Here is a 26,672-nt window from a genome sequence, read left to right as displayed (position 1 = left end):
ATACAAATAATTTATAAATTATAGTTAGATAAAATTATCTAATTATATTAAAATTTCAAAAGTAAAAAAATAAATTTTAAAATATTACAAGAATCAGAATGTACAGGCATGTAGCAGGAGGCCACTTGTTCATTCATCGCTGCCCAGATTCAAAATAACCACACAGAAACTGTATTGATTATATCACTGCTTGGCCTATTAGCTCTAGCTTCTTATTGGCTAACTCTTACATCTTAATTTAACCCATTGCTATTATTTTATATTTTACCATGAGGCTCATGGCCTACCGGCAAGGTTCTGACTTATCTATTCTTGGCAGTGGCTACATGGCTTCTCTCTGATTCTGCCTTCTTTCTCCCCTCATTCAGTTCAGTTTTCCCTGCCTACCTCTATTCTGCCCTGCCATAGAACCAAGGCAATTTCTTTAATAATCAGTGGTAATCACAGCATACAAAGGGGAATCCCACATCACAGGCAAACTATTCTTATATACTTAATAAATAACAAAGAATAAACACACAGAATAGTATTATTCCATAACTTAAATCTGGGCTCTTGAGGCCGAGAGTGGGATTCACATTCAACTACAGGATGGCATGGACAATAACCTAGGAAAGTCCTCTGAAACTTCCGCATATCTTATAGGCTGACATGTACTCAGAGTGTTGTCTCCAGGTAAACAAGATGGGATAAAAGTTTTCTAACTGTCTTTATTCCAGATTAGAATTCCATTGCTTACTACCAGAAAACAACCTACAGTCCTTGCTATGATGTTTTATAGATCTAATATCCTGAGTTCTTTCGTCACTTGCCATCTGAACTGTGAATAAACACAGCAATGCGGGGAAGAGACAAAAGAAATATTACTATCAGTAAAAGCAAGATATTTTAGGGTCCTCAAACCATATTTAAAAGTAGCATTTAGTTCAACTTTGAAAGTAGATCTTGCATTTGTACTCTTAAGTATTGGTAGAACAGTCAGCCATTTCCTATTATCCCAGGTTGACATGGACCCCGTCAGCCTACACAGGAAAGGAAATCAGTGTTTATCTCAATGTTTCCTGGACTGCAGCACTATGGACACTGCAGTCGGGGCTGTCAATAACTTTGCCCAGGTTGACAGGTTGGGTTTCTTTTCTTCTTTTTTTTAATTTCATTTTACATTCCAACCACAGTTCTATCCCCACACCACTTCCTTCTGGCCCCCTCATCTCTCCCTGTATCCACCCCTCCCAATAGGTAAGGGCTCCCATGGGGAGGCATCAAAGTCTGGCACATTAAGTTGAGGCAGAACCAAACCTTTCCCCCTGCATTGATCATGGCATCACACCATAGGGAATAGGCTCCAACAAGCTAACTTATGCACCAGGAATAGATGCTGGTCCTACTTCCAGGGCCCTCTTAGATAGTCCAATCTTCAACATTGTCTCCCATATATGAAGGGTCTAGTTCAGTCCCATGGCTATACAGATGTTGTTCTAGAGTTCATGATTTTCCTCAAGCTTGGATCAAATCTCCCTGTGGATTTTTCCATCAAGATCTTGACTGCCTTGTTCACATATTCCCACCTCCCTCTCTTCCACTGCTTTCCAGAGCTTGGCGTGGTATTTGGTTGTGGATCTCTGCTTCTGGTTCCATCAGTTACTGGATGAAGACTCTAAGATGATAGTTAGGGTATTCAACAATCTGATCACAGGACAAGGCCAATTCAGGAACCCTCTCCTCTATGAGTAGAAGTCTTAGCTGGGGCCATAGTGTATTCTTGGGAATTTCCATAGTACCAGGTTTCTCCTTAACCCCATAGTGGCTCTCTATATAAAGATCTCTCTTTCATTGCTCTCTCCTCTCCACCATTCTGTTCCCTCATGTTCAGATTCTGACCATTAAACATGTTATTTCAGTACCAAACTGCTTTGGCAAGTGTACAAACTAAATAGTTGCTAAATCCATATTGTGCTTCCAGCATGATCACATTAAACACAGCAAGAATTTCAGAATTATTTGCATGTCTTTGACTTAGCTCAATCTACAGCATGAAGCAGACTGTTCATCAAACTCACCTGTCAGACCAGATAAAAGATCTCTCTCTCTCTCTCTCTCTCTCTATATATATATATATATATATATATATATATATATATATATATAAATCACACATTCAAACACACTAGCTTCTATAACCTAGACATTTTTCCACCCCACGTCTAACATGTAGCATTTGCTTCATTCCCCAACTTTGTTACTCTGATTATATGCATTGATAAATCTGTATTCTTGTCTATTCCCTTTTCTCCTCAGTGCCCTAGTCCTCTGGAACATGCTTTATGGGTTAAGCATTGTGTTGCCTATTCATAACTATGCTGTTGAAAGCAAAGTAGGCACTTTATGGTCTTCATTCAGATGAAACATTTTATAGTATCCAGATAGCTCCTGTCTTTTTTAAGTGAACTCCTTCCTGGCATAAATTTCTTCTGCTTATTCTCCTGTTGATTTGTATAAAGATAGGGACATGAAATACATCTTAGAAAACAAAAATCCGATAAGCCCAACTCATGTGATGAAGAAAGAGCACTGCTGAGGTGCTATTCATCCACAAATTGTCCCTTTGCATGGATGATATACACATCCTGAGTGTGCAATGATGCAATAGTATAGAACTTTAACCTGGCTGCTATTCTACTTAACATAACCATTGTATAATAAGACAACATTATCTAGATACTTTATATTACTTGCCAGTGTTCTTAGACAACTATGAAAAATCCAATAATGTGAGTGTACTTGGATGCGTTCTGTTTCAATGCAGAATACTTTGATTCCTTTGAATTTATTTACAAAATGCTATGTTTTTACTTACAGTCATTTACCTAATTATAAGTTTTGTAGATATTACATTCATTGTAAATAGATAATGTGTGTCTCTGCTGATCTTGATACACTTTATAAAATTTTGAACATAAAGTTTTCAACAATGTATATGAAATTAAAATATCAGATTTTCAAGTTGAAGTGGCATGTAAAATATTATTTATAGTAATGAATTGTTATGTATGTGACATTCAGTCGAAAAAGTACCATTTAATTTTGACTAACAATATTATATTTCATATTTTGAATACTTTGAAGGTCTAACTCACAGTCAGATGTAGAAGGTGTACAGCCTGACTTGTGAATTCTAGTTTATATGGCAATCAAGTTACATCATCATAGGCTCATGCAGCATTTTCTCCTATAGCATTACATTCTCAGCCATTGTGAGAAATAAAAAAGGCACACGTATCTAAGAATCAATAAATAATGAGCAAGCATTAAAGTGAAACAGCATTATAAAAGGACCTAAAGCTTCAGCGAGGCTCTGAGACTATAAGCCTGATGCCCTTACTGCTGCACTGAAAAGACGACATTGATTTCTGACTATGATTAATGTGCCTTTTCAATGGCTAGCTTTCTTTGACATTTAACCTGAAGTGTGTTCTACTGTTTTGTCTTATTTTCCTTGTAGTATCACTAAATCTAAAAATTCAACAGTGAAACGCTGCACTTGAAGCTTGGTTTTGTTTTGTTTTTTGTTAGTGTGAACATTTCATCATTGTCTAAATGTATAAATTTCATCAACCTGCATATTTCTCTATGCCCTCTGAAAGTCATGTCTGAAGGAAAATAGTATCATGGACACTTTGTCCTGATGGGAGGCCTGACAGCCACAAAATGCTTAAAAAAAAAAAAAAAAGAAAGAAAGAAAGAAGAAGCAGCCTATAGATAGCTGAGCCAAGCTGCAAATTGGTCTGAGAGAGCAGGTAAATGATTCCGCAGTGTGTGATCCATGTTTGTCACTTTGCAGAACTCATTCAAACAAACAAACAAAAGTCTTACCATTAATTTGATATGTTCATAAATAAAAATAAAAGCAGAAAAATTAAATGTCTATTGCTAATTCTTAAAGTTTTTATTTCAAATCAAATAATGCTAATAAGTAAGTGCTAATAAATAAGAGAAACCTTGTTTCAGTTATGATTAGAAAGTAAGCCCCAGGGACAGAAGAAGTTAGCTATGAATTCTTACATTTAGAAATGTTAGACTCCCAGTATATAGAAAGAGAGCCCCGTGGAGAAAGTGTTTACAAACATAAGAACCTGAGTTGAAATCTTTATCACAACATAAAAGCCAGGCATGGAAATGTACATCTGTGACCCCAGTGCTGAGGGTGGTGGACCCACTCAGGGGGCTCCCTACCTCACCTAGTCCAGCAGAAATGGCAAACTCCAGGTTCAGTGAGAGATCTTGGCTCAAAACATAAGATGAAGGGTGAGAAAGATATTTGATAATGAATTCCAGCTTCCATGGTCTCGTGCAAAGGTGAAAAGTGAGTACAAACATACACACACAAATATACCACACACAGTGAGGGAGGGAGGGAGCAAGGAAGGGAGGGAGGGAATAAAAGAAAGAAAGAAAGAAAGAAAGAGAGAGAGAGAGAGAGAGAGAGAGAGAGAGAGAGAAAGAAGAGAAAGAAAGACGAGAAAGAGAGAGAGAGAGAGAGAGAGAGAGAGAAGAAGAAAGGAGAGAGGGAGGGAAGGAAGGAGGGAGAGATAAAGGAAGGAAGGAAGGCTAAGAGGTTAGGAGCACTTACTCTTCTTTAGGACAGGGGTTTGCCCCCCATCACCCACTTCCAATTACTAACAAATAAATAATGTATATAACCCCAACTACAGGTCTTTTGGCCTCTGTAGGTACCCACATGCATATGCATTTACATCCACCCAAACACACACACACACACACACATAAACAAATAATAAATCTCTTAAAAGTTAAGAAGGGAAAAGGGAGAAGCTTCCATGCAGTCACATTACATTTATTGAACAGGAAATATAGAGTACCAGGTATTCAGGCTGGTGGGAGAAGAACAATATCAGGCTAAGTTATGAAAAGATAATTACAGGTGTGAACTACAAAAGGAAAGACCCAATGTAGCAACACATATCCAGAATAGGCATGCTGTAATTAACATGTCCTCTATCTTCTTTGGGGATTCTTTTCATTTAAATAGAAATGAATTCTGACTGCCACAGTTTTCATTTGGCAGGAAAATAGATAATTTATATTTCAGATATGATCTCATCATCAGTTCCATCCGTTGGCATTGTCTGAACATCATAATGTTTGGAGTTCAGAGACAAGGAGAACAGAACCTTAAAATGAAACTCCCGAAACCTGAGACTTGTGTGTCACCCAGACACTGGATAAGTGTTCCCTTATAAGGGTTCACATTAAATTTTCCCTTTGAATCCTTCCAACTCTCTAGTCTAATCCTAAAACCTATGGAGGGAAAAGCTAGGGGCAACAACTACAGAATGAGCTCACACTGCTGTTAAACAGTCTTAAGGAGCCAAGCAATAAAGTAAAAACCCGAGTGGCTAACAGGCTCTTATTCTAACCAATCTTTGTTTAAGTGATTTTTTTTTTATCAGTTCTAAGAAACTTTTTCCTCTTTATCTCTCAAGTTATAACTCAAAACTGAGGACTGGGGAAACAGGTATAAAGACACTGTTGCAGATGATAGTCTCCTTCCACTTGCCGGATTATTTGGGTGAAAACAGGGCAGAGAGCACACCTTTTCCCCAGCAGCAATCCAGCACCTAACCAGTACCCCATCTCCAACAACCTTACATTTTCTCAACCTTCTGGACCCAATTTTAATGGCTTCTTCTCTGTGTTACTCTTTCCTTATCTCACCTAGAAAGATTTCTCCAGCTGTCCTAGGGCCCAGAACTGCTGTCAGGACTGCCGCCATTGTACTTTGCATTTAAATATTTACTTGTTTACTTGTTTTATGTGTATGTCTGTCGGTATGCCTGTAAATGACCCAGGACAATTTGGAGGACTCCATTGTATCCTTCCACCATGTGACCTGAAACTAAACTCAGTTCACTAGGCTTAGGTGGCAAGTACCATTACTTGTTGAGCCAGGTCACCAGACTTTCCAGAAGTCATTTTTTTGTTTTGGAGGTTTGTGGCAAGGTGTTGTGTAGCCCAAGGTGGCTGTAAACTCTTTCCTTATGTAGAGGAAGCTGAGCTTGAGTTCCTACTTCTATCTCTCGACTGTTACTATTATAGTTATGTGACACATGTGCATTTTCTATTGCACTTTAAGACTTTGGTCATATTTATGTTCATCTCCGCTAAGAGCTTATGAATCTGTGTTCTCAGTCCCTTACCTGTTGACAATTCACCTCATACACAGCCCACACTCTTCTTCTGCCAGCACAGGGAAAGCTTAATAAATAATTCCATCTGTGCACAAACTGTCAGAATTATCAAATGAGACCGACAAAAATACAACCTCAATAAATACCACAGTACTGTTTTCTTGTACATCCTTTCTTTCATAGTTAAACAAAAACTCTGATACTACCCTGTTCAATAGAGAAAATTGAAACCATTATTCAAAACAAGTTATGTTTGTAGTGTAAAGTAACAAATGGGTCCATTAAATTGTTATTGACTACAGGGAGTGGTACAACGGGGTTCTGTTTTATCGCATCAAAAATATATCTAGAGCAATAGAATATTCTCCAATAAAGGGATTTTAAGATTTTTTTCACAAGGTATACTTTGGCATTTTCATCTAATCAATAGCTTAAGATAGTTTGTTGTCCTGAGTAAACAAAACAAGAAAAAAAATGATTCTTAAATAAAGAGTTATATTTTCAAGATTCTAAATAATCTATGTGGGTGTTTTAAAATGTGAAAAAATATTGATATGGATCCAGTCTCTACATAAGTTAAAAACATAATTTTATGAACTTTTTTTTCTCCCCAATAGGATATTCAATCCTTCAAGCTATTATGGAGAAAGCAGGACAGAATGGATGGCATGTCAGTGCGATATGTGTGGAAAATTTTAACGATGTCAGCTACAGGCAACTGCTAGAAGAGCTTGACAGAAGACAAGAGAAGAAGTTTGTGATAGACTGTGAGATAGAGAGGCTTCAGAACATTTTAGAACAAGTAAGTCTTGGCCTTCATCTTATTACTCAGTTATAAATTGGATAAAAATGTTGACCCATTCCAGATCTGTCTCCATACGACTTTTAGTTCACAATATGAGAAACTGGAATTTCCCATGATTTGTCTCCAGGACAAAATGACAGTTCTTTACTGCCACAGGCCATTTAAATCTTATGGGCAATTCTACCTTGTAAAAATATAAACAGTAGAAGGACACTTAGTCGCTGGGAGTTCTTGGCCTTTGTTAATATGAATTTTGGAGATTAGTGTCATCAAATGTTAGAGAATCTTAAAGGGCCTTTATATGGCTTTGAGAGTTAGTTGCATGAAAATTATCAAATAAATTTAAAAATAAAAGATGATTAGGTAGAACATTCTATGTTGTGTTATGTTTCTATCAGATGTTTTAAATAAATGCTACCAGCCAATCATACATGATTTTTCAACTTTCCTTCAGAAGGGAGAATTTTTATAAAGATTCCAACAAATAGCTGTCAATTATATTTGAAGAGGAAAAGATAAAAACTGAGCTATGTCATTGTATTAATTGGTAGGAAAACACTATGCAAATATAGGTAGCATTTGCTTTCCTTGACCTGAACACAGTTAATACTTTGAGGCAGCCTTCCACCACAATCGCAGTGCCTGTCTGCCATCTAGTGGCCTTGTGGATTTTTGCTCATATTTATTCAAAATATATTTGGAATAGTATAATTCAGAGTTGATTAATTCATTGTGTATACTTTAACTGCAAAATTATGTGATTGAGTTTCGAATAGAAAACCTCTCAGTTTGGAATTCATTTACAACACTCAGTCATTTTAGTATTTAATGATAAAACTTAAAGGCAAAATGTATTTGCAATTTCTTAATACCCACAAACTCTAAGTTTTCCATCTCCGGTTTTCACATATTAGCATGTCTATATTAGCATTTCATATATTAGCATTTCTGAATTGAGTCTCTCTGGTTTGAGCATCACTAGTTTTCATAAATTAGTATTTATTTCCATGTGTAGATTAGCAATTGGAAAAGCTTATCATAAAAGACATTTTGAATTTTAAGCAATGAAACAACTCAGTGGTATAAGAGTGCTGTATGAGGAGCCTGCTTATTTGCTCTGGGTCACTCAGCCCCAAAGTAATCACACAGAAACTGTATTAATTAAATTGCTGTTTGGCCCATTATCTCTAGCTTCTTTTTTTAAATTTTTTTTTATTAAAAATTTCTGCCTCCTCCCCGTCTCCCTTTTCCCTCCCCCTTCTCCCACTCCTTTCTCCCTCCCCCCACTCCTTCCCCCTCCCTCTCCAGTCCTAAGAGCAGTCAGGGTTCCCTGCCCTGTGAGCAGTCCAAGGTCCTCCCCCCTCCATCCAGGTCTAGGAAGGTGAGCATCCTTATTGGCTAATTCTTACATCTTAATTTAACCCATATTCATTAACCTGTGTATCACCTCGTGGCTATGGTTTACCAGTTAAAGTTCCAGCGTCTGTCAAAGGTGGGACTACATGGCTTCTCTCTCCCAAACCTACATAAAATTTTTAAACACACTGTGTATCGTTTAGTGGTCTTTTACGTCTGAATCTGTCCTATTGTGTATCTGAAATCCTTTTCTGTCAAGAAGCACTGTTTAAAATGCTAAGCAGCTTGGTCTCAGAGGCCCTGAGTACTGGCTCCGCCTCTCTCGGGCTTTAAATATGGTGAAGGTAGTTCACTGCAGCCTTTGGGACCACTGGGTGGGAGCCATTCTCACCACCTCAACTCTGGGTAGCATTTGCAGCATATAATCCCTTTTTATCTAAGTGAAAGCTAAATCTGCCATGCAGCACACTTCACGGCTTGGAAATATCTCTTTGTATGACATCAGGAATTCACCATGCTCTCCTGCCTATGCACGCCTAGTAGACCTGATTCTGCTGCCTACCCAGGTGGGAGTGCTGAGCTGTGGGCATGGACTCAGCTACTTTCCTCCTGACCCCAAGTGGGCATACAAGCACCCGGGCCTGCAAACCCCATTCAAGTGCTATGTAGCCAAACCTCCTAAAAGAATAAGAGTTCCTACTGGCAACACGGCCCAGGAAGCTGCCTTTTCAAAACCTCATGATGTTATTTTCTGCTACTGTTTAATCAGGAAAACTTCTCTTAAAGGAGCTACAGCATTAAGCTGTGCTAAACTCCTTTTTTTTTTTTTTTTTTTTGTTTGTTGTGGGCCCTACTTACAACATAAGAGTGATTGGCAATATGTCTACCTCTTGTTATCCCTTTGTAAAAGAAAATAATAACACTTCACTGAAGAAAGAATCTATCCTATTTTAGTGAACTATTAAACTAAGTTTACAAATCACTGACATTCAACCCAGGTTAAAAAAAATCATAATGAGCATTTGTGGAATTCCAAGGAAGCCTTCTCCCTGACTTTCACAAGCACAGCAGTGACTCCAGCTCCAATCCCACTCTCTCCCATCCACACACACTGCCCCTGTCGAGAATTTGAGTATTTGACTCAGGATGAATTCTTCAGAACAGCCAATTCCAACAACTGCAGGGACTGCCAGGTGCCTGTCAAAGACTGAGTCTGGAGAGACCTTCCACTTAGCACCTGCACTTTAACAATCCAGGCTGGACAGATAAGTCAGTGCTCAAAACTGCTGATGTTTTAGAGCCTTAGCTGGTTTCTAAGAAGAAAATTGGCATTGCTGGGTACTGTGAATAAACTCTAAGCCTTAAATTACTCTGAAGAGACTGATCTTCTCCTCCTATTCCTTCTCCTTCTCTTCCTCCTCTCCTTCCTCCTCCTTCTCTTTCTCCTCTTTTTTTTCCTCCTCCTGTTCTTCCTCCTTCTCTTTTTTTTTTCTGTTAACATTTCAAAGAAATTAGAAACTTGATCATCGGGGGCTGGAGAGATGGCTCAGAGGTTAAGAGCATTGCCTCCTCTTCGAAAGGTCCTGAGTTCAATTCCTAGCAAGCACAAGGTCCTGAGTTCAATTCCTAGCAAGCACATGGTGGCTCACAACCATCTGTAATAAGGTCTGATGCCCTCTTCTGGCCTGCAAGCATACACACAGACAAAATATTGTATACATAATAAATAAATATTTTTTTTAAAAAAAAGAAACTTGATCATCTACCATTCCTATTCTTTTTTGCTAAAGTGTAGTTGATTTCTTTCCTATCAGGGCTACATATGTAGGAGTAAATAACAAACTTGTGACTATGGTAGACATCTTACAAAGTCTATTCATAAAGGCCCACTGTCCTGTAAGGAGATGTCTTCCTGCTTGTGTGATAATGATTGCTTCCTCCTGATGGAGGAGGGTCATCTGTCTATTGGTTAATAAAGAAACTACCTTGGCCCTTTAATAGGACAGAAAATTAGGTAGGCAGAGTAGACAAAACAGAGTGCTGGGAGAAAGAAGCCGAGTCAGGCAGTCGCCATGATTCTCCAATCCCAGACGAATATAGACTAGAATCCTTCCTGGTAAGACACCATCTCGTGGTACTACACAGATTATTAGAAATGGGTTAATCGAGATATGAGAATTAGCCAATAAGAGGCTACAGATAATGGGCCATGCAGTGTTTAAAAGAATACAGTTTCTGTGTAATTATTTCGGGGCATAAGCTAGCCATGCGGGAGCCGGGGTGGCCGGAACGCAGCCCACCACTCCACTCACTCCTGCAAGAAACACTATGCCTGATGGGAAACAAGATTATTTCCTATTATCTGCTTTTATAGTTCTAAAAAGAATCACATGTAAGATGTCTTGTTTTAATTCTGTATTTTGCTTGGCACTGAGGCTTGAACCCAGGCTGTTCTTAGTGTGTTTGGCAGGCTCTCGTATCACTGAGCTGCTTCTCCACTCTTGATTTCACTCTCAATTCTATCTGAACAGGAGAGAGCCAAATGCTACTAAGAATGCGTGCAGTGCCCATGTTTCAACAATAATCCTTGTTCATTAATTAAATAAACAACAGAAAATATTTCAGAAACTAAATTAAGTGTTCTGTAAAAAGTAATCAGTGAAAATTGACTAGAGAATGTGAAAGGAGAGATGGGGCATGCTTGATAATTGATACAAAAATCATAGCCACACAGGAGAAATAAGCTCTAGCTTTCTGTTACACAGAAGGATGACTAGAGTTGATGGTATGTGTTGCATATTTTGAAATAGATAGGACATAAAAAGAGCCTATCCTGTTTGGGGAGTCCTTGAGCTGGAGATCTTATTAGATGATCCTATGGCTTTTGAGAAAAATACTGTCAGTCCAAATGATATAGCGTCATATGTATCTTATAGATGATAGATAGTTGATAGATACATGATGGATAGATAGATGATAGATAGATAGATAAATAGATAGATAGATAGATAGATAGATAGATAGATAGATAGATAGATAATAGACAGACAGACAGATAGATGATAGACAGACAGACAGACAGATAGATGATAGATAGATAGATAGATAGATAGATAGATAGATAGATAGATAGACAGATGATAGATAGATAGATAGATAGATAGATAGATAGATAGATAGATAGATAGATGATAGACAGATAGATGATAGATAGATATATGATAGATAGATATATGATAGATAGATAGATAGATAGATAGATAGATAGATAGATAGATAGATAGATAGATGATAGATAGATGATAAATGTGCATGTTTGTGTGTTCATGTATATGTGTACATACACATGTATGTATAAATAACTTAAGTTAAATATGAAATAATATAATTCCTTGAGACTTTTTTGAATCTCCTTACTGTAATTCATGCCTCCTCCCACCCTCTCCTTCTGTATTGACCTCTTTCATTCATCACCAATTAAAGCTCCCTCTCCATTTTTCCTAATTTTTATCATTTCTGTCTTTACACCACTTGTATTCTTCCAGTCTCCTTTCCTAGTCCCTATGCCCCATCTCATGGAATGGATTTTGAATGTCTCCTCACAAAGAGATGAGAATGATAGTGATTGTGGATATTCTAAATAACCTGAGTTTATCAACACACAATATAAATGTGTTTGAATACCACTATTCAATTATGTATGCTTATGACATCAATAAAAGTTGTTTTGATAAAAATTTTAAAGTAGAAAAGAAAAACAAATACTAAATAGGCTTGATTAAAAGAATGTCTTTGAAAGGTTGCCTTCTTTTAGAAGAGTGAAACAATCGAAATTAAAGGAACATCTTCTGAAATTTCTATAAAAACCAGCAGACCTTGTGGTGGCTTGTTTTGATGTAATTGCTTCTTTCACATTTTCATTTGTATCAGTTTTCAAACCCCTAGTGAAAATAGATTACATTATCATTTCAAAATATATTTATGGGTGATGGAATGTAAGGAACATTTTCTCTTCTGCACTTATGTCCCAAACTTTTAATGTCATGAACTAATTTGTGCTTATAAATGTATTTGCGATTTAAAATGATAGTTAGATATAGATTCTGAACATTTCTAAACATGAGCATCAGAATTGTAAAGGAAGCCTAGGCTTGAGGATATCTCTGTGCTGACACAAATCTCTGAGATTCAGTCTGCATCAGCAGCTGAGCCAGGAGTCAGTCAGTCAGATCCTTCCAGGAGGGTGCAGCACCAAACTGTGCACAGTTAAACTGCTTTGTCCATTACTTTGGCTCTGATCCATATATGCCATCTGACCGGGATGAACTTCCAGAGACCTTTGAAACTTGTTCTAGTTCCTCACAACAGCCTGATTCTAGACTTTTAAGTGGAAGGCAAATTAAGAGCTTTAAGTTTGCTGTAATTTTGTCTTTTGGACAAGAACAAATCTGTGAAAAGCAATTAGTTTAAGCTATTGTCAACTCCTGTTCTAAATGAAGTAACAGAAAAGTTATGTATTTACGTAACACTGACTATGCCACTTAAGGCACTGGGAATATAACAAAACATTAAATTGAGCTTATTGCCACTTACTTGAACCAGCTCCAATCAAATAAATTGAATTGTTTTTCTTTTCTGAATTCAAAGAATACATTGATCCACAAAAGTAAAACAAAAAACAAATAACAGGGATAAGAAAAAAACAAATCCTAGAACCAACCAAAAATTGGATGGATTCTCAGTAAGGAACACATGCTGTTCTTACACAGGACCCAGGTCCACTTCCCAGCACAGTCAATAAAGCTAGACTTGATAAATTGTCTTCATATCAATCTAAGTGTTTATCCTAGGAGCCTTTCATATTATTTTCATACACATTTGTTGTTTTATAACCCCAAACACTATACTAGTGCAACACTGAAGTGTCCAACTGCCACCCCATGTCCTTCTTTAACCCAGTGGTCAAAAATGAACAAACAAAAATCATGGAATTTTATCTTAACTATATTTTAGACATTAAAATCTGTCTCTGATGGGGATGGAAAGATAGTTCAACTATTAAAAGTGCTGGCTGCTCTTGCAGAGGACCAGAGTTCAGTTCCCTGCACCCACATGGTGGCTCACAACTGTCTATTGTTCCAGGTCAATGGGATCTTGTAGCAGACTTTCTTTCGGGCCACTGACTAGTTCCTAAATCATGACATGGAGACTTAGAATTAGTTTTGAATGCTTGGACTTAATCTTATCTTCATTTCTTGATAGCTCTTATAACTTAACCTGTTTCTCTTCATCTACAATTTTCCTCTGGGCTTTTTACCTTTCTTTCCCTCTGTATGCCCTATTCCATCTAGTTGGCTGGTGCCTGCATGGCTGGCTAGCCCTGGGCATCTCCCTTTCTCCCTTGTTCTCTCCTTTCTCTTCTCTTTCTTTTCTCCTATTTATTCCGTCTGGCTGCCAGCCCTGCCTATTCATGCCTAACTATCAGCTATGCTTAGACCAATCAGGTACCATAGACAGGAAAGGTAAAACAAATTCAACATATCTTTACATAATTAAACAGATGCAACATAAATGAATATAACACATCTTTGCCTAGTTAAAATAATATTCCACAACAAAATCTGATAACCTCTTCTGGTCTCAGTAGGGATCCAGACACAGACAATTGTAAACAAAAACTAAAAAGAGTAAATTATTTTTTAGTTAAAAAAAAGTCTCGTCAAAATCATACTGCAGTCTCAGTAATCATCTGACATTCTCCTCCATGGAATGTTCACAGAACTATGGTTAGAACTGTATTCTGACTGTTCCTGAAACCCTTTTATCAGGATGCTCAACTCTGACACTTGGGATCAGACAAGACAGATTATACCATTTTAAAGCATAGATGTGTTTTCATTCTTTCAAAGATCGTTCAAAATGTTTCAAGGATATTTTTGTTGTGTTTTTCTTTGCTTGTTTATTAGAAAATGCATAGTTTACTGCTTAACTTTTCCTTTCTTTACGTAAAGTAAACTGCACTGAGATGATCTCAAAACACCCTGCTTTCTCTAAATAAAAATAATTAACAGAATTGTTCAGGTCATATGTTTGATAGTAAAGCACTATGTAAATTTACACACTGAGTACAGACTAAACCAAGTACAGAGTAGAACCTCATAGCCTTTCCTCTGTATTTATTAATTCTACAAATATCTGCTGAATGATCTCTTTCTCTCTCTGTCTCTCCATCAGTCTCTCTCTCTTATGTATTGGTGTGTGTGCGTGCGTGCGTGCGTGCGTGTGTGTGTGTGTGTACAGGACCTGAAGTGCCAAGTAATATAGATATATTTTCTATTAAGATTGGTAATTTTATGTATTTAACTAAATATCTTTTATATTTAGTGTTTTGTGAGGGGAAGGTGGGTTGGTGTGCCAGCTTGTGCAACTTGACACACAAGTCAGAGGACAGTTTCCAGTGTGTTTTATTTTTCTACCATGTGGGTCCTCAGTATTAGACTCTGGTTGTCACACTTGGCGGTAAGAATCTTTACCTGATGAGCCACTAGCTAACCTACTTCTGGGTTTGTCTGGGGTTTTTGTTTATTTCTTTGTTTTATATATAAATACACCAAGTCCTGCATTCACCTGTGGAAGACAGAGATCAGCACCAATGTCTTCCTGGGTCAAACTCCACCTCACTGGCCAACAAGCTGTGGAAACTTCCCTGTCTATGTGGACCCCGACACCCAGCACTGGAGTGACAGGTCCCTGCCACTGCACCTGGTTTGTATATGGCTGTTCAGGACATAACTCATGTCTTCCTTGTGCTTGCTAAGCAAGCACATCACCAACTGAATTGTCTCCTCAGCATTCTAGTTAAATAACTTTTTTTTTTTTTTTTTTTTTTTTTTTGGTTTTTCAAGACAGGGTTTCTCTGTGGTTTTGGAGCCTGTCCTGGAACTAGCTCTTGTAGACCAGGCTGGTCTCGAACTCACAGAGATCCACCTGCCTCTGCCTCCCGAGTGCTGGGATTAAAGGCGTGCGCCACCACCGCCCGGCTAGTTAAATAACTTTTAAATCAAAGCCATTTGCTAAACAAGAGGCTCGCCCAGATAGAGACCCTATCTCCCCTTAAAGGAAATGAATAAGATTCTATGAAGAACTTCCAGGGAGAGAAAATTAACTTATACACAGCTTTGTCCTTCCTTCCCTATCTTCCCTTCTTTCCTTTCCTTCCTTTCCAATTTTCCCTTCCTTCCTTTCTTTCCCTTACTCCTCTTCCTTCCTTTCATTTTCTTCCTTCCCTATCTTCCCTTCTTCCCTTTTTTTCTTTTCTTCCTGCCCCATCTTCCCTTCCTTCCCTAACTTCCCTTCCTTCCTTTCCTTTCCTTCCTTCCCCATTTCCCTTCCTTTCTTTCCTTTCCTTCCTTTTCTATTTTCCCTTCCTTCCTTTCCTATCTTCTTTCATTCCCTTCCTTCCCCTCCTTCCTTTCCTTTCCTTTCCTTTCTTTTCCTTTCCTTTCCCTTCCTTTCCTTTCTACCCTACCTTCTCTTCCTCCTTTCCTTGCTTTCTTTCCCTTCCTTCCCTAATTTCCCTTCCCTTCCTTCCTTTCCTTCCCTCCCTCCTCTTCCTTTCTTTCCTTTCCTTTCTTCCCTATCTTCCCTTCCTTCCCTTTCTTCCTTATCTTTCATTCCTGACAAGAATTATTCCAAGTTAGAAATTTCTATAATCTTGATGTCATCTCCAAGAAAAAAAGAAAATTCAAAACATATACATAACACAGAAATATATATGTTCTGTTAAAAGGGCGGTCCAGGACTCATATTCTCCACTTCCCCCAGAGCTCTTCTCATGCATCACAGCCTCATTTTTCTTTGTCTGGGTACTTTATTTTCTTCTATTTGTATAGTCTATGCCATGACTTAAAATCCTGGTATGTCCTAAAGAGGTTGTAGTTTCAACTGCCTGTATTTGTGTGTTAATGAAACTAAAGTACATCAAAGCTGTGTTTTTTAAGTAAAATGTTTTGAAGCATCTTGAGAATCAACATCCAAGGATATTTAGGGAAATATTAGCAAATTCTCATGGTATTTTCTTGGGTGCAGCACCAGTACAGTCTCAGCACACAGCCAGTGAGGGATTTACCATTTCTCCCTGCCACTGACTTTTCTGAAAGAGGGTGACATCTGAGGGAGGTCTTCCCACCTAATTTATAAGATCGCATTAAAAGACAAACCAGAATCATTCAAATTTAAGTAGGCAATCATGTGTCTTTAGCTGGGGACATTACCTAACACAGCAAACACTGATAGTTTGAGGTAATGTACAGACCCTTCGTAGAATCACTTCTGGATGCTTTATTAACAATCACTAGTTAAAGACTTACATAAAGTTTGACTGTGAGGACAAATCTTTACTCACTTTATGAATTAAAATGAATATACTAATGCTTTAGAAAATTATACTAACTTTAACTTTTTAATATAATATTTTTATTCATTTAGTACTTCAGTCATGCATATAATGAATTTTGATCATATGCTGCCACCCTCCTCCCTGACTGCTCACAGATCCATGTAGCAGGCTTTCTTTTGGCTACCAAACAGTTCCCAAATCATGACAAAAAGACTTGTTATTAATTATGAATGTTAGGCTTTATCTTAGCTCTTGTTTTATAGATAATGTTTCCCATTATCTATGTTTTACCTTGCAGCTTTTTTCCTTTCTTTCGTTCTGTATATCTTACTTTCTTGTTTCCTCCATGTCTCTCTGTCTGATGACTACCTGGCTTCTGGCCGTGGGCTTCTCCTTTCTTTCTCATTTTCTCTTTTGTCTTATTCTCCTCCCAAATCTAGATTACTGTTTTTACTTAATTCTCTCTACCCGCCAACCCCACCTATCCTTCCTCTACCTAGCTACTGGCCATTAAGCTTTTTATTTGACCAATCTTGTGCCTTAGGCAGGCAAGATAAAACTGCAGTCATCTTTACAGAATTAAACAAATGCAGCATAAACAAAAGCAACACACCTTTACACAACTAAACAAATGAAGCAGAAACAAATGCACACATCTTTGCCAGTTAAAGTAATAGTCTACAACAGATCCATCTCCCTCCCCTAACACCCTAAGTTTCTTGTCCTTTAAAAAAAATAACTCACCAAGTCCAGTGTGTGCTTATCATACACTCATGGATATAGGGCCCTCCACTGGAGCTTCATCCACTTACCAAAGACTTGACCTGTTCAGGAGCCTGCAAATAACCCCTCAGCTGAAGTGGGGGCCTGTGAGCTTCTGCCTTCTCCATTCTAGAAAACTGACTGGCTTGATCTTGTCCAGGATTTTTGTCAGAAACCACAGATGCTGAGTTCATTAGTACAGCAGCCTTGTCTTGTCCAGAAGGCACTGTGTCAGTCTGGTCCTCCCTACATTCTGGTTCTTATAATCATCCTGCCCCCTCTTTAGGAATAGTACCTTAGCCTGTGGGGGAGAAGCTATGATACAAATATCTCATTTGTAGGCGAGCACACCACAGACACTATTCTCTGAATTTCAGCCAGTTTTAAGTTTCTGCATTAACTGATGTCCACTCGCACAAACCTCTCAGGTGAGGTCTGAGTCTGTAGTTGTAGAGACATGAATTTTCAAGTCATAAGAAGGAATTAGAAGTTATATCAATGACAATTTGCTCGTAACAATTTCAGACATAAACATCATGACATGACTTATTTATATGCATATTCATGGTTTTACAACTAAGTTATTTGACCAGCATCATTAATATTTCCAAAGAAGTAAGTGTTTGCTAAAACAGAAGCAAGAAAGAGCAATTTCATGGTTCAAATTTGTCATCTCTCTTAAGCATATGTTATTGAAAAGGAAAACTCCTGTGACAGTGACAGTCAATATATCCAGTGCATCCTTCCTAATCTGTTTTTCAGAACTCAAAGCAGACACTTCATAATTAGTATTTATGTAATCTCATCACCTATTAAATTTCAGGGGACCCCACTTCTTTACCACTACTTCTCCTTGTCATTATTTTTAAAGAAAATATTCTCTACTTTGGTAAAACCCCAAGTTTGAAATTGTTCATTTGATACAGTCCTTTAAAATTTTAAGTAACAAAGTTTAGAGTGTGTTTATATAGGGCACTATTCCCTTTTATTTTATTTTATTTTATTTTTGGAGTATGAGCTGTAGTTTTTTCATGAAAAAAATTTCCATCTTGGGTACATTCTTGTTAACATGTTCGCCCCATGTAGGGAAGGGATGAAGAGGCTTCCCTATAGTGTGTGCAGTGTGTCTGCTTTGTCAAGGAAAAGGACTTGGCTCAGAAAATGTTGTGATCTCTCTATAACATCTTTAGGCAAGTATCTTCAGACAGCTGTTCTCTACAGCCCTCTCTTCCCTAATGTCAGTGCTCACCACACTCTGCGAGATCTTTTCTTCCAGAATTTCCTTCCTTTTTGTTTCCTGTGGTCTGATGAGTCTTCAACTTTTAAAAACACACAGCATATGGTTGTAGTTCTTTGCTAACAATCTAGAATTTACTGTTTTTTTATGGAGTGACCAGGACCAAGTTTCTAATGGCTCTGCATACTGTATCAGTAATATGTTTATGTCTTAAATGGATGTTTTTGAATACTGGCAGGGTTCTGACTGCAATAACAAGGAAGTCACAGCCTGACTGTATAAGAATGCAAAGGCAGGGTTGGTCTGAGACTTAAAGGGTGGTCAAAGAGGCTGTATAACCATAGCAGAGGAAGACATAGTGAACCAGAAAGAGATATAGAATTGGTTGTTGATGGCCGCAGAGCCAGCTGAGGCCTAGAGGCAGGAATCTGTTAAGCCGACTCTGTTCAAGTGCATGAACTTTCCCACCTATGTGCCCGTTAACAAGTATTCCTTATTGATGCCTTTGGCCCTGACTATAACTGAGATTTCCAGAATATTAAATCATCTTGTCTTTCTCAGTCCATGTTCAATCACTCAATCTTACCCAATGTGACAACTCAGTAAATGTCTCCTGTGCTGGTTGGTCCTTTGTGAACTTGACATTAGCTACAGTTGTCAGTTGAGAAAATAACTTGTCACATTGGCCTGTAGAAAATCTGTTGGGCAATTTCTTTATGTTTTCATTGTCTTTATTGAGCTGTACATTTTTCTCTGCTTCCATTCCTTTATCCTCTCTCCTGGGACCCCCCCCCCCATGCTTTAATTTACTCAGGAGACTTTGTCTTTTTCTCCTTCCAATTTAGATCCATGTATGTCTCTCTTAGGATCCTTTTGTTGTCTAGGTTCTCTGGGGCTGTGGATTGTAGGGAGGCTGGTTTTTCTTTATTGTATGTCTAAAAGCCACTTATAAGTGACTACATATTATATTTGTCTTTATAAGTCTGGATTACCTCACTCAATGTGTTTTTTTTCCTAGATCTATCCTTTTGCTAGGAAATTTCAAGATGTCATTATTTTTTTTTACCACTGAGTAGTACTCTATTTCGTAAATGTACCTCTTTTTCTTTATTCATTCTTAACTTGAGGGGCATCTTGGTTGTTTCAAGATTCTGGCTATTATGAATAATACTGCTATGAACATAGTTGAGCACATGTTCTTGTGGTATGGCTAAGATTCCTTTGGGTATTTACCTAAAAGTGGTATTGCTGGGTCTTGTGGTACCTTGTTTCCTAATTTTCTGAGAAATTACCATACTGATTTTCAAGGTGACTGTACACGTTTTCACTCCCACCAGCAATGGAGGAGTGCTCCACTTGCCCCTCATCGTTTCCAGCATAAGCTGTCATCAGTGTTTTTGATATTAGCCGTTCTGACAGGTGTAAGGTGGAATCTCAGAGTTGTTTTGATTAGTAGTTCTCTGATGGCAAAGGATGTTGAGCATTTCCTTTGGTGTCTTTCAACCATTTGAAATTCATCTGTTGAGAGTTTCCTGTTTAGGTCTGTACCCAATTTTTTTATTGGATTATTTGTTCTTTTGATGTCAAGTTTTTGAGTTCTTTGTATATTATGAAGATCAGTCCTCTATCTGATGTGCAGTTGGTGAAGATTTGACTGCAGCATTTTCTTTATTAATAGTTGATGTGGGAATATATAGGCCATTGGTGGTGGTGTCATCCTTGGTCAGGTGGCCCTGAGTTATGTAAGAAAGCTGGTTAAGCAAACCATGGAAAGCAAGCCCGTTATATAAGTAACCAATGTTCTGGCACATACTCTGCTTCAGTTCCTATCTCAAGGTTCTTGCTTTGAGTTACTGTTTTGGCTTCCTTGATGCTACATTGTAACCTCTAAATCACCCCAACTTGCTTTTGATTTGAACTAGGATATCCTCTTGCTGACTTTTCTTTATAATTCTGCCAGTGTATTGTTTTTCTTTGCCTTTGTGCCAAGCTTTTCAAAGGAAATTTGAATTGATGAATAAGTTATAGGGTAGATACATTGAACAGATTTAAAATGTACAAATTGTATATAAAATGTCATACATTTATAGCTGTACATAAAGAAAACCTTCAGTGGATAAGAACAAAAGATGACTATGATAAAGAGAGGTAAGAGATGAGGTTGATATGGATGGAATTCAGTGCTCACCCAGACAGAGGAACTTTATGATCAGTCATCACAAGTGTAAGCACAGATCCTATGTAAAGTCAGAACACTGTCAACAACACAGTCAACATGGAGTACAAAAATTATGTGCCTACTACTCAAGGCATACACTGAGTATTTTGTCTTGGCCTGGGCTTAGTATGTTAATGGAGCCATCTTGCCTAAGAGTTATCACAGCCTTAATCATGAAGATTAAATTTTGAATTTGTACCACACATAGTGTTTTGAAAATCTAGAATCTGAGAAAAAAATGTATAAGTGGCCACATGCAGATGCATACTCTTTTGGGGAGAGGGGTGATATCTTAAGGGATATTGCCTGAAAATTTTTCAAAATTGAAGATCAGTCCTCATAGTCAGAAAGTTTGAACCTTGTCCCTAGTCCCTGTTTTTAATTTATTATCTGCAAATATGCCTAGGTCTACATTTTAAGAGGGGACAGATGAAAGTTCCTTAGGTGAAAAGGGTCCAGACAGAGAAAATGTGAAGTTCTTGTATAAGAAGCACTTTGGATACTGCATAAAGAGCTGATACCTTCGTCACATCATAAGGGTTCAGAGGAGAGTTCAGGAGTCTGTGGTCAGGATGTAAAATAAATAAATAAGTTTAATTAATAATAAAAGTAACAGATGCCCCTCTGAACAGAGTAGAAGTTAAATACATCTCTTAAATAAATCAAGAGGCTAAATATTATGTGTTCCCTAACAGACAAGCAGAGTACGTTGAGGTTTAAGTGTAGAAATATGCATTGAATCCACTGGTTTAAATTATTTTTGCGGTAGGGGTTAGAATCAATTGGTCAATGAATTACATCCACTTAATCTTTTTCTTTAGAAATTTGTTGTCTTTATGAGAATGCATATATTTCTTAAAAATAAAACAAATGAAAATGTTTTTTAAAAAGAGTTTCAGAGTCATCTTTCTAAGTACAGAACCCTGAAACTAGCACTGTTTGTCCCCGACTAACACAAGCGCCTATTAATCATCTGCACCTGCTTTCTCTGGTGCTCACTGAAATTTGTCTGTTGCCACCTAAGAAGGAGATGTAGCAGTTCCCTAGTTCCCTCTGCTTGTTGATACATGTGTAATCATAAAATTCCATTCATTGATATTCCTGTGTTTTATTTCACCTCTTTGATATTTCTTCTCAAAGAGTAAATTCTCTGAACCAGAATTATTTTGTTTCTTTTCTAATAATGTATCCTCCTCTTAGGAAATTATAATATTCTAGCTTTTCCCAAAGGGTAGGAAAAATATTTGTAATTAATAAAGTATAAATGAACTAAAATAATAGTGTTACTTTAGCCTATATTTTAATGTGGTCTATGAGTTCTTTTGATTACAGTGTTCCACTTGTATAAGTCAAATGAAATTGTTTTCCCATCACATTTCCATAGAAAACTATGCTGCAGTAATTAATTAATTTTTATTTTGTGCCTGCATGGCAACTTGTGCTGTTGTTTCTCTATTTCACAAAGTATGCCCGGGGAATCAAATTCAATTAGTCAGGCTTGGTAGTAAACACTTTTACCAGGGATCCATCTCACCAGTCCTAGTTAAATTTGTATTTATTAAGAAGTTCATGCATGACTGGAATGTGTTTAGATCAAATTCATACTCATTCTCACACTCCCTCCCCCCCATATCCTCTTATACTGACACCACCCCTTTCCCCACCTTCATGTACTCTTTTAGTGTTTTAAGTAATGTGTTGGTAAAGTTGAATTGATTTTCTCTCATTCCTTGTATTAACAGATTGTGAGTGTTGGGAAGCATGTCAAAGGCTACCATTATATCATCGCAAATTTGGTAAGAAATCTTGTTTTTCTACATTTACACTACGAATTGAAGTATTCAGAATTGTGTCTTAAAATAATGCTCTAGTCAATGGTTAGACTATTCACTGTACTTCAAGCTGAGTTATTACAATAATCACCATATTTTAATAATCTAAATGATTCAAAATAATAATCATGTTTTAATTCAGCATGTACCTTATGCAGATTTTATTGGATCTGCCAGGGAAACATTTAAAAGTAACTATAATGTTGGCTTTACCATGATATCACTTGTCAAATTAAATACTGGCTTTTTCACTGTCTAAATGATAAACGCTAGTCTACAGATGCATATATTTTTCAATTTTCACAAATACAAGCAATAATGACTAATTACACAAATAGTTTGAATGGAAATAATGTTTTTAAACTGCATCAGTCTTTCAACTCACATAGAGATGGATAACAAACAACATGGAATGATCTGATTGCATGCGCTAGACATGTCTTTGTATAGTTTCAAACAAGGCTTTCTGAGTACTTCTAGTTAACCCACTAGCTTGGGAAAATCAGCTATGGAAGATCACCACTTTCTTTTTATTACAGGGAAGTTTCATCTTTGTCTTAGTTAGGGTCTTATTGCTGTGAAGAGACACTATGACAACTCTTGGAAAGGAGATGAAACTGGCTTACAGTTCAGAGGTTTAGTCAGTTATCATCATGGCAAGAAGTATGACAGCATACAGACAGACATAGTGCTGGAGAGATAACTGAGAGTTATACATCTGGATCTCAAGCAGCAGGAAGTGACAGTGACACACTGGCCAGGCTTGAAATTCAGAGACCTAAAAACCTATCCACTATTAACACATTTCCTCCAACAAGGCCTAAAGAGGCCATTTGTATTCAAACTACCACAATCTTAGACCTTGATTCCCAATGTGGCTTATCCTAGGGAAGACAATGATACTTTCATGTTTTTTTTCTATCATTTCTCATCACATATTTCTTTGATGAGAGTCTTATTCTTGAAGGAAGAAGGAAACTAGTAAAGGGTAGAGAAGAGACTAAGTCCTGATACTTTTCTACATGTTGAGTGTGCCACTGCATGTTCAGAGAGAGACATCCCGTTTAATGAACTGGATTTCAGCACAGAGTTGACACAATATAATGCAGCAGTGCATTATGAAAATTATCATATTGTATTACTTAACTAAAATAAAATGTTGCGATAAAAGGATTATTATAGCAATATCACAAAATGTGCTTCTTTTCTTTTTATTTTATTAGCCCCACAGTTTATTTGTCTCATCTTTCTGTAAGAGTACAAATTTTTATGCAAATATATTTTGTCTTTAATCAATGTAACATAAAAGCCTATGATCAGGTGCTTCTCTCTTTTTATTGAAACTATATGATAAGATTATAATTAATTACTGAAAATGGGCAGTTTTGACATCTACTCTTTTTAAACAATGAATTCAGAGAGGAAAATCAATATTTTATAAACTATTATAGAAATGAGTGGTTTACATTGGCAGCTAGAATAAATAAGATAATGCAAAATGGAAAGTAAATAATTGATATTTATAACCTCCCAATGGATCTCAGAGCCTGCCTCAAACAGCTTTAGCAGGTGGTAGAGTATTTACACTAAATTTCAACATACGAAATAGAAAACTGTCTCCTTGAAACAGAAGCATAATACACACTAAAAATATCTAGCTTTTATCATGATTAGAGCAGTGACATGTACCCAGCTGTTATAATATGCAACATTAATATGGGTTCTCTTGGCATTCATTCATCCATATAGGAAACTAGCTTTAGTTCTTTCAGCTATCCCACAACCATCTCTTATGAAGTATACATACATGATTCACAAATGTAAAATTTTTTCAGAATCCAAATAAAATTTTGTATTAAATTACAAGTTAATGTTAAATACTAATTTTACCAAAATTAGAGATGATATAGGGGACTGGAGATGTAGTTCAGTTAGGAGAGCGCTTGCCTAGAATGCACACAGCCCTGGGTTCTATCTTGAGCACTGCATAAAATCAATGTGGTGGTGCTGCAGGCCTGTAATTCTAGAATTCAGGGATATAATCAACAGGATCAGAAGTTCAAGGCCACCCTAGGCTACACAGCAAGGTGGAGATGAACCTAAACAGGTTAAGGATGTGTTAGCATACTACTTTTATTATATTATAATATTATAACATGGGACTTATCAAGAGTAGTTTGATAAAAAGGAAATAAAAGTTATCCAAAATGAAAAAAGAGGGTTTGCTATAGAAATAACATAAGGAATTTCTTAAAATAAATATTGATTAAAACATGAGTTCAGCGAGTATATAGTCCACAATGTCAATAAATAAACATCCATTGTATTTATAATGTGATAATAATCTTTCTGAAATAACTTTTTAAATAATTATAGTTATTATAGTTTATAATTAATGATAGACTACCACTTCACCTGTCATTATAGCTGGCTACCCTTATCACCAGGTGGCTACATATATTCCAGATTCATTTTAGCAAATGTTTTGTTACAATTGCAAAATCAAGGTCATTTTTTTCAAAGTGATCTCCTTTTGGTAACTGCACTGAAGTGTCCTAACATGACTTAGTGTGTAAAACACAGAAGAACTATTGATCTGAATCAGAGAAAACATAAAAGATGGGCTTTTATTTGCATGGATGATGTAATGAGCTTCCGAATGGTCATACTTCATCACTGAGATATTTCCCCGGGAGAGGATCTGCAAACTAGAAATAAAAATCAAAAGAGAAGTCAGTTGGGAGATCTCATTGTTCATTACCCAGTGTAACGTGCAGGCAAGCATAGGGGCCATCTGCACAAGAGGACGAGCTCTCCTGGCTCACCCCTTCCCTCAGGAACGTTATTTGTTTTGATAGTTAACTGGGGAATAAGTGACTTCATTATAGTTTGACCTTAGGTACCCTTCAGTTCCATGATTCTTTGTAGATTCCAACAGAAACTAAATGATCAAAGTAACTGTTGCCAAGGAAACCAGTTCATGGTCTAGATCCTATCAATTTTCTATATAAAATTATAAGAACGTAAATGAAAGGGGAAATATTGCCTGTACTCAGACAAATATAGCCAAAATTAACAAACCATAACAGACAGAGATCTGTTACAATCAGACACAATAATTGTTTTTCCTTTACCTTCAGTGTACTGACAGACTGTGTCTGATGGTAGCTCTGAGGGCTGCAGTTTGCCTGTGTCTTGTAGCTGTGGCTAATGCTACACAAAAGGCTTAGCAGACCTTCCATTTAAGCTAAGACTGAAATAAAAAATGTCATCAGTTAGTAGCTAATGCAGGAGCTGAATTACTGTGGCCTTTAGAAAACAGTGAAATGATTTGCCTGCCTGTGGCTCTGCCCTACAATCTGGCAAAAGCACACAAATGCTCCACTGACAGTTTAGTAGCTAGAAATTGATGGACAGTGTTTGTCCCACTTCTAAAACATAAATTTGCTTTGTGTTGTCTACTTTGTTTCTCAATGAAATGAGAATGTTACTGATGAGCTGTCATGTTGGCTGGCACATGGCAATATCTGTTAAATGAACAAATTGATAATCACTCACAATTATTGAATGCATACTGGGAGTATTATCCTGCTGTTTTGACATGGGGGTAATCTAAATTCAAAATCTAAAGTGAGAATCAAAGCCTGGGTTTCTTTTTGTGCTTTTCCTCTTCGGTAATATTATAGCAATTAAAAAATCAAAAGCACACCTTTCTATAACAATATGAAGGAGCACAAAATAGAAAGGGCCAACACAACAATCGGTTCATCTGATCAAACTTGCCTCTACTATATCTGTGTATAACCTTGAAAAGATTGTTTTCCTTACACTACTGATCCTTAGTTTCTTACCTTA

The 26,672-nt window shown here is 37.1% G+C and overlaps 1 protein-coding gene across 9 annotated transcripts in view; it reads left to right on the top strand.

The window, feature by feature from the left end:
* The window catches only part of Gria4 (glutamate ionotropic receptor AMPA type subunit 4), a 368,523-nt gene that overhangs the window by 256,083 nt on the left and 85,768 nt on the right, over positions 1 to 26,672 (top strand). For all 9 annotated transcript variants that reach the window (XM_057767902.1, XM_057767904.1, XM_057767901.1 and 6 more), the window contains exons 5-6: positions 6,827 to 7,011; positions 22,728 to 22,781. In XM_057767902.1, the coding sequence (XP_057623885.1) occupies positions 6,827 to 7,011; positions 22,728 to 22,781 (239 nt within the window). The remainder of the gene's footprint in view (positions 1 to 6,826; positions 7,012 to 22,727; positions 22,782 to 26,672) is intronic.

This window comes from Chionomys nivalis, chromosome 4, assembly GCF_950005125.1.
Source record: "Chionomys nivalis chromosome 4, mChiNiv1.1, whole genome shotgun sequence".
In the NCBI taxonomy this organism is placed as follows: Eukaryota; Metazoa; Chordata; class Mammalia; order Rodentia; family Cricetidae; genus Chionomys; species Chionomys nivalis.
The sequence above is the reverse complement of the archived record's forward strand: the minus strand, read 5'-3'. Positions and strand labels throughout refer to the sequence as shown.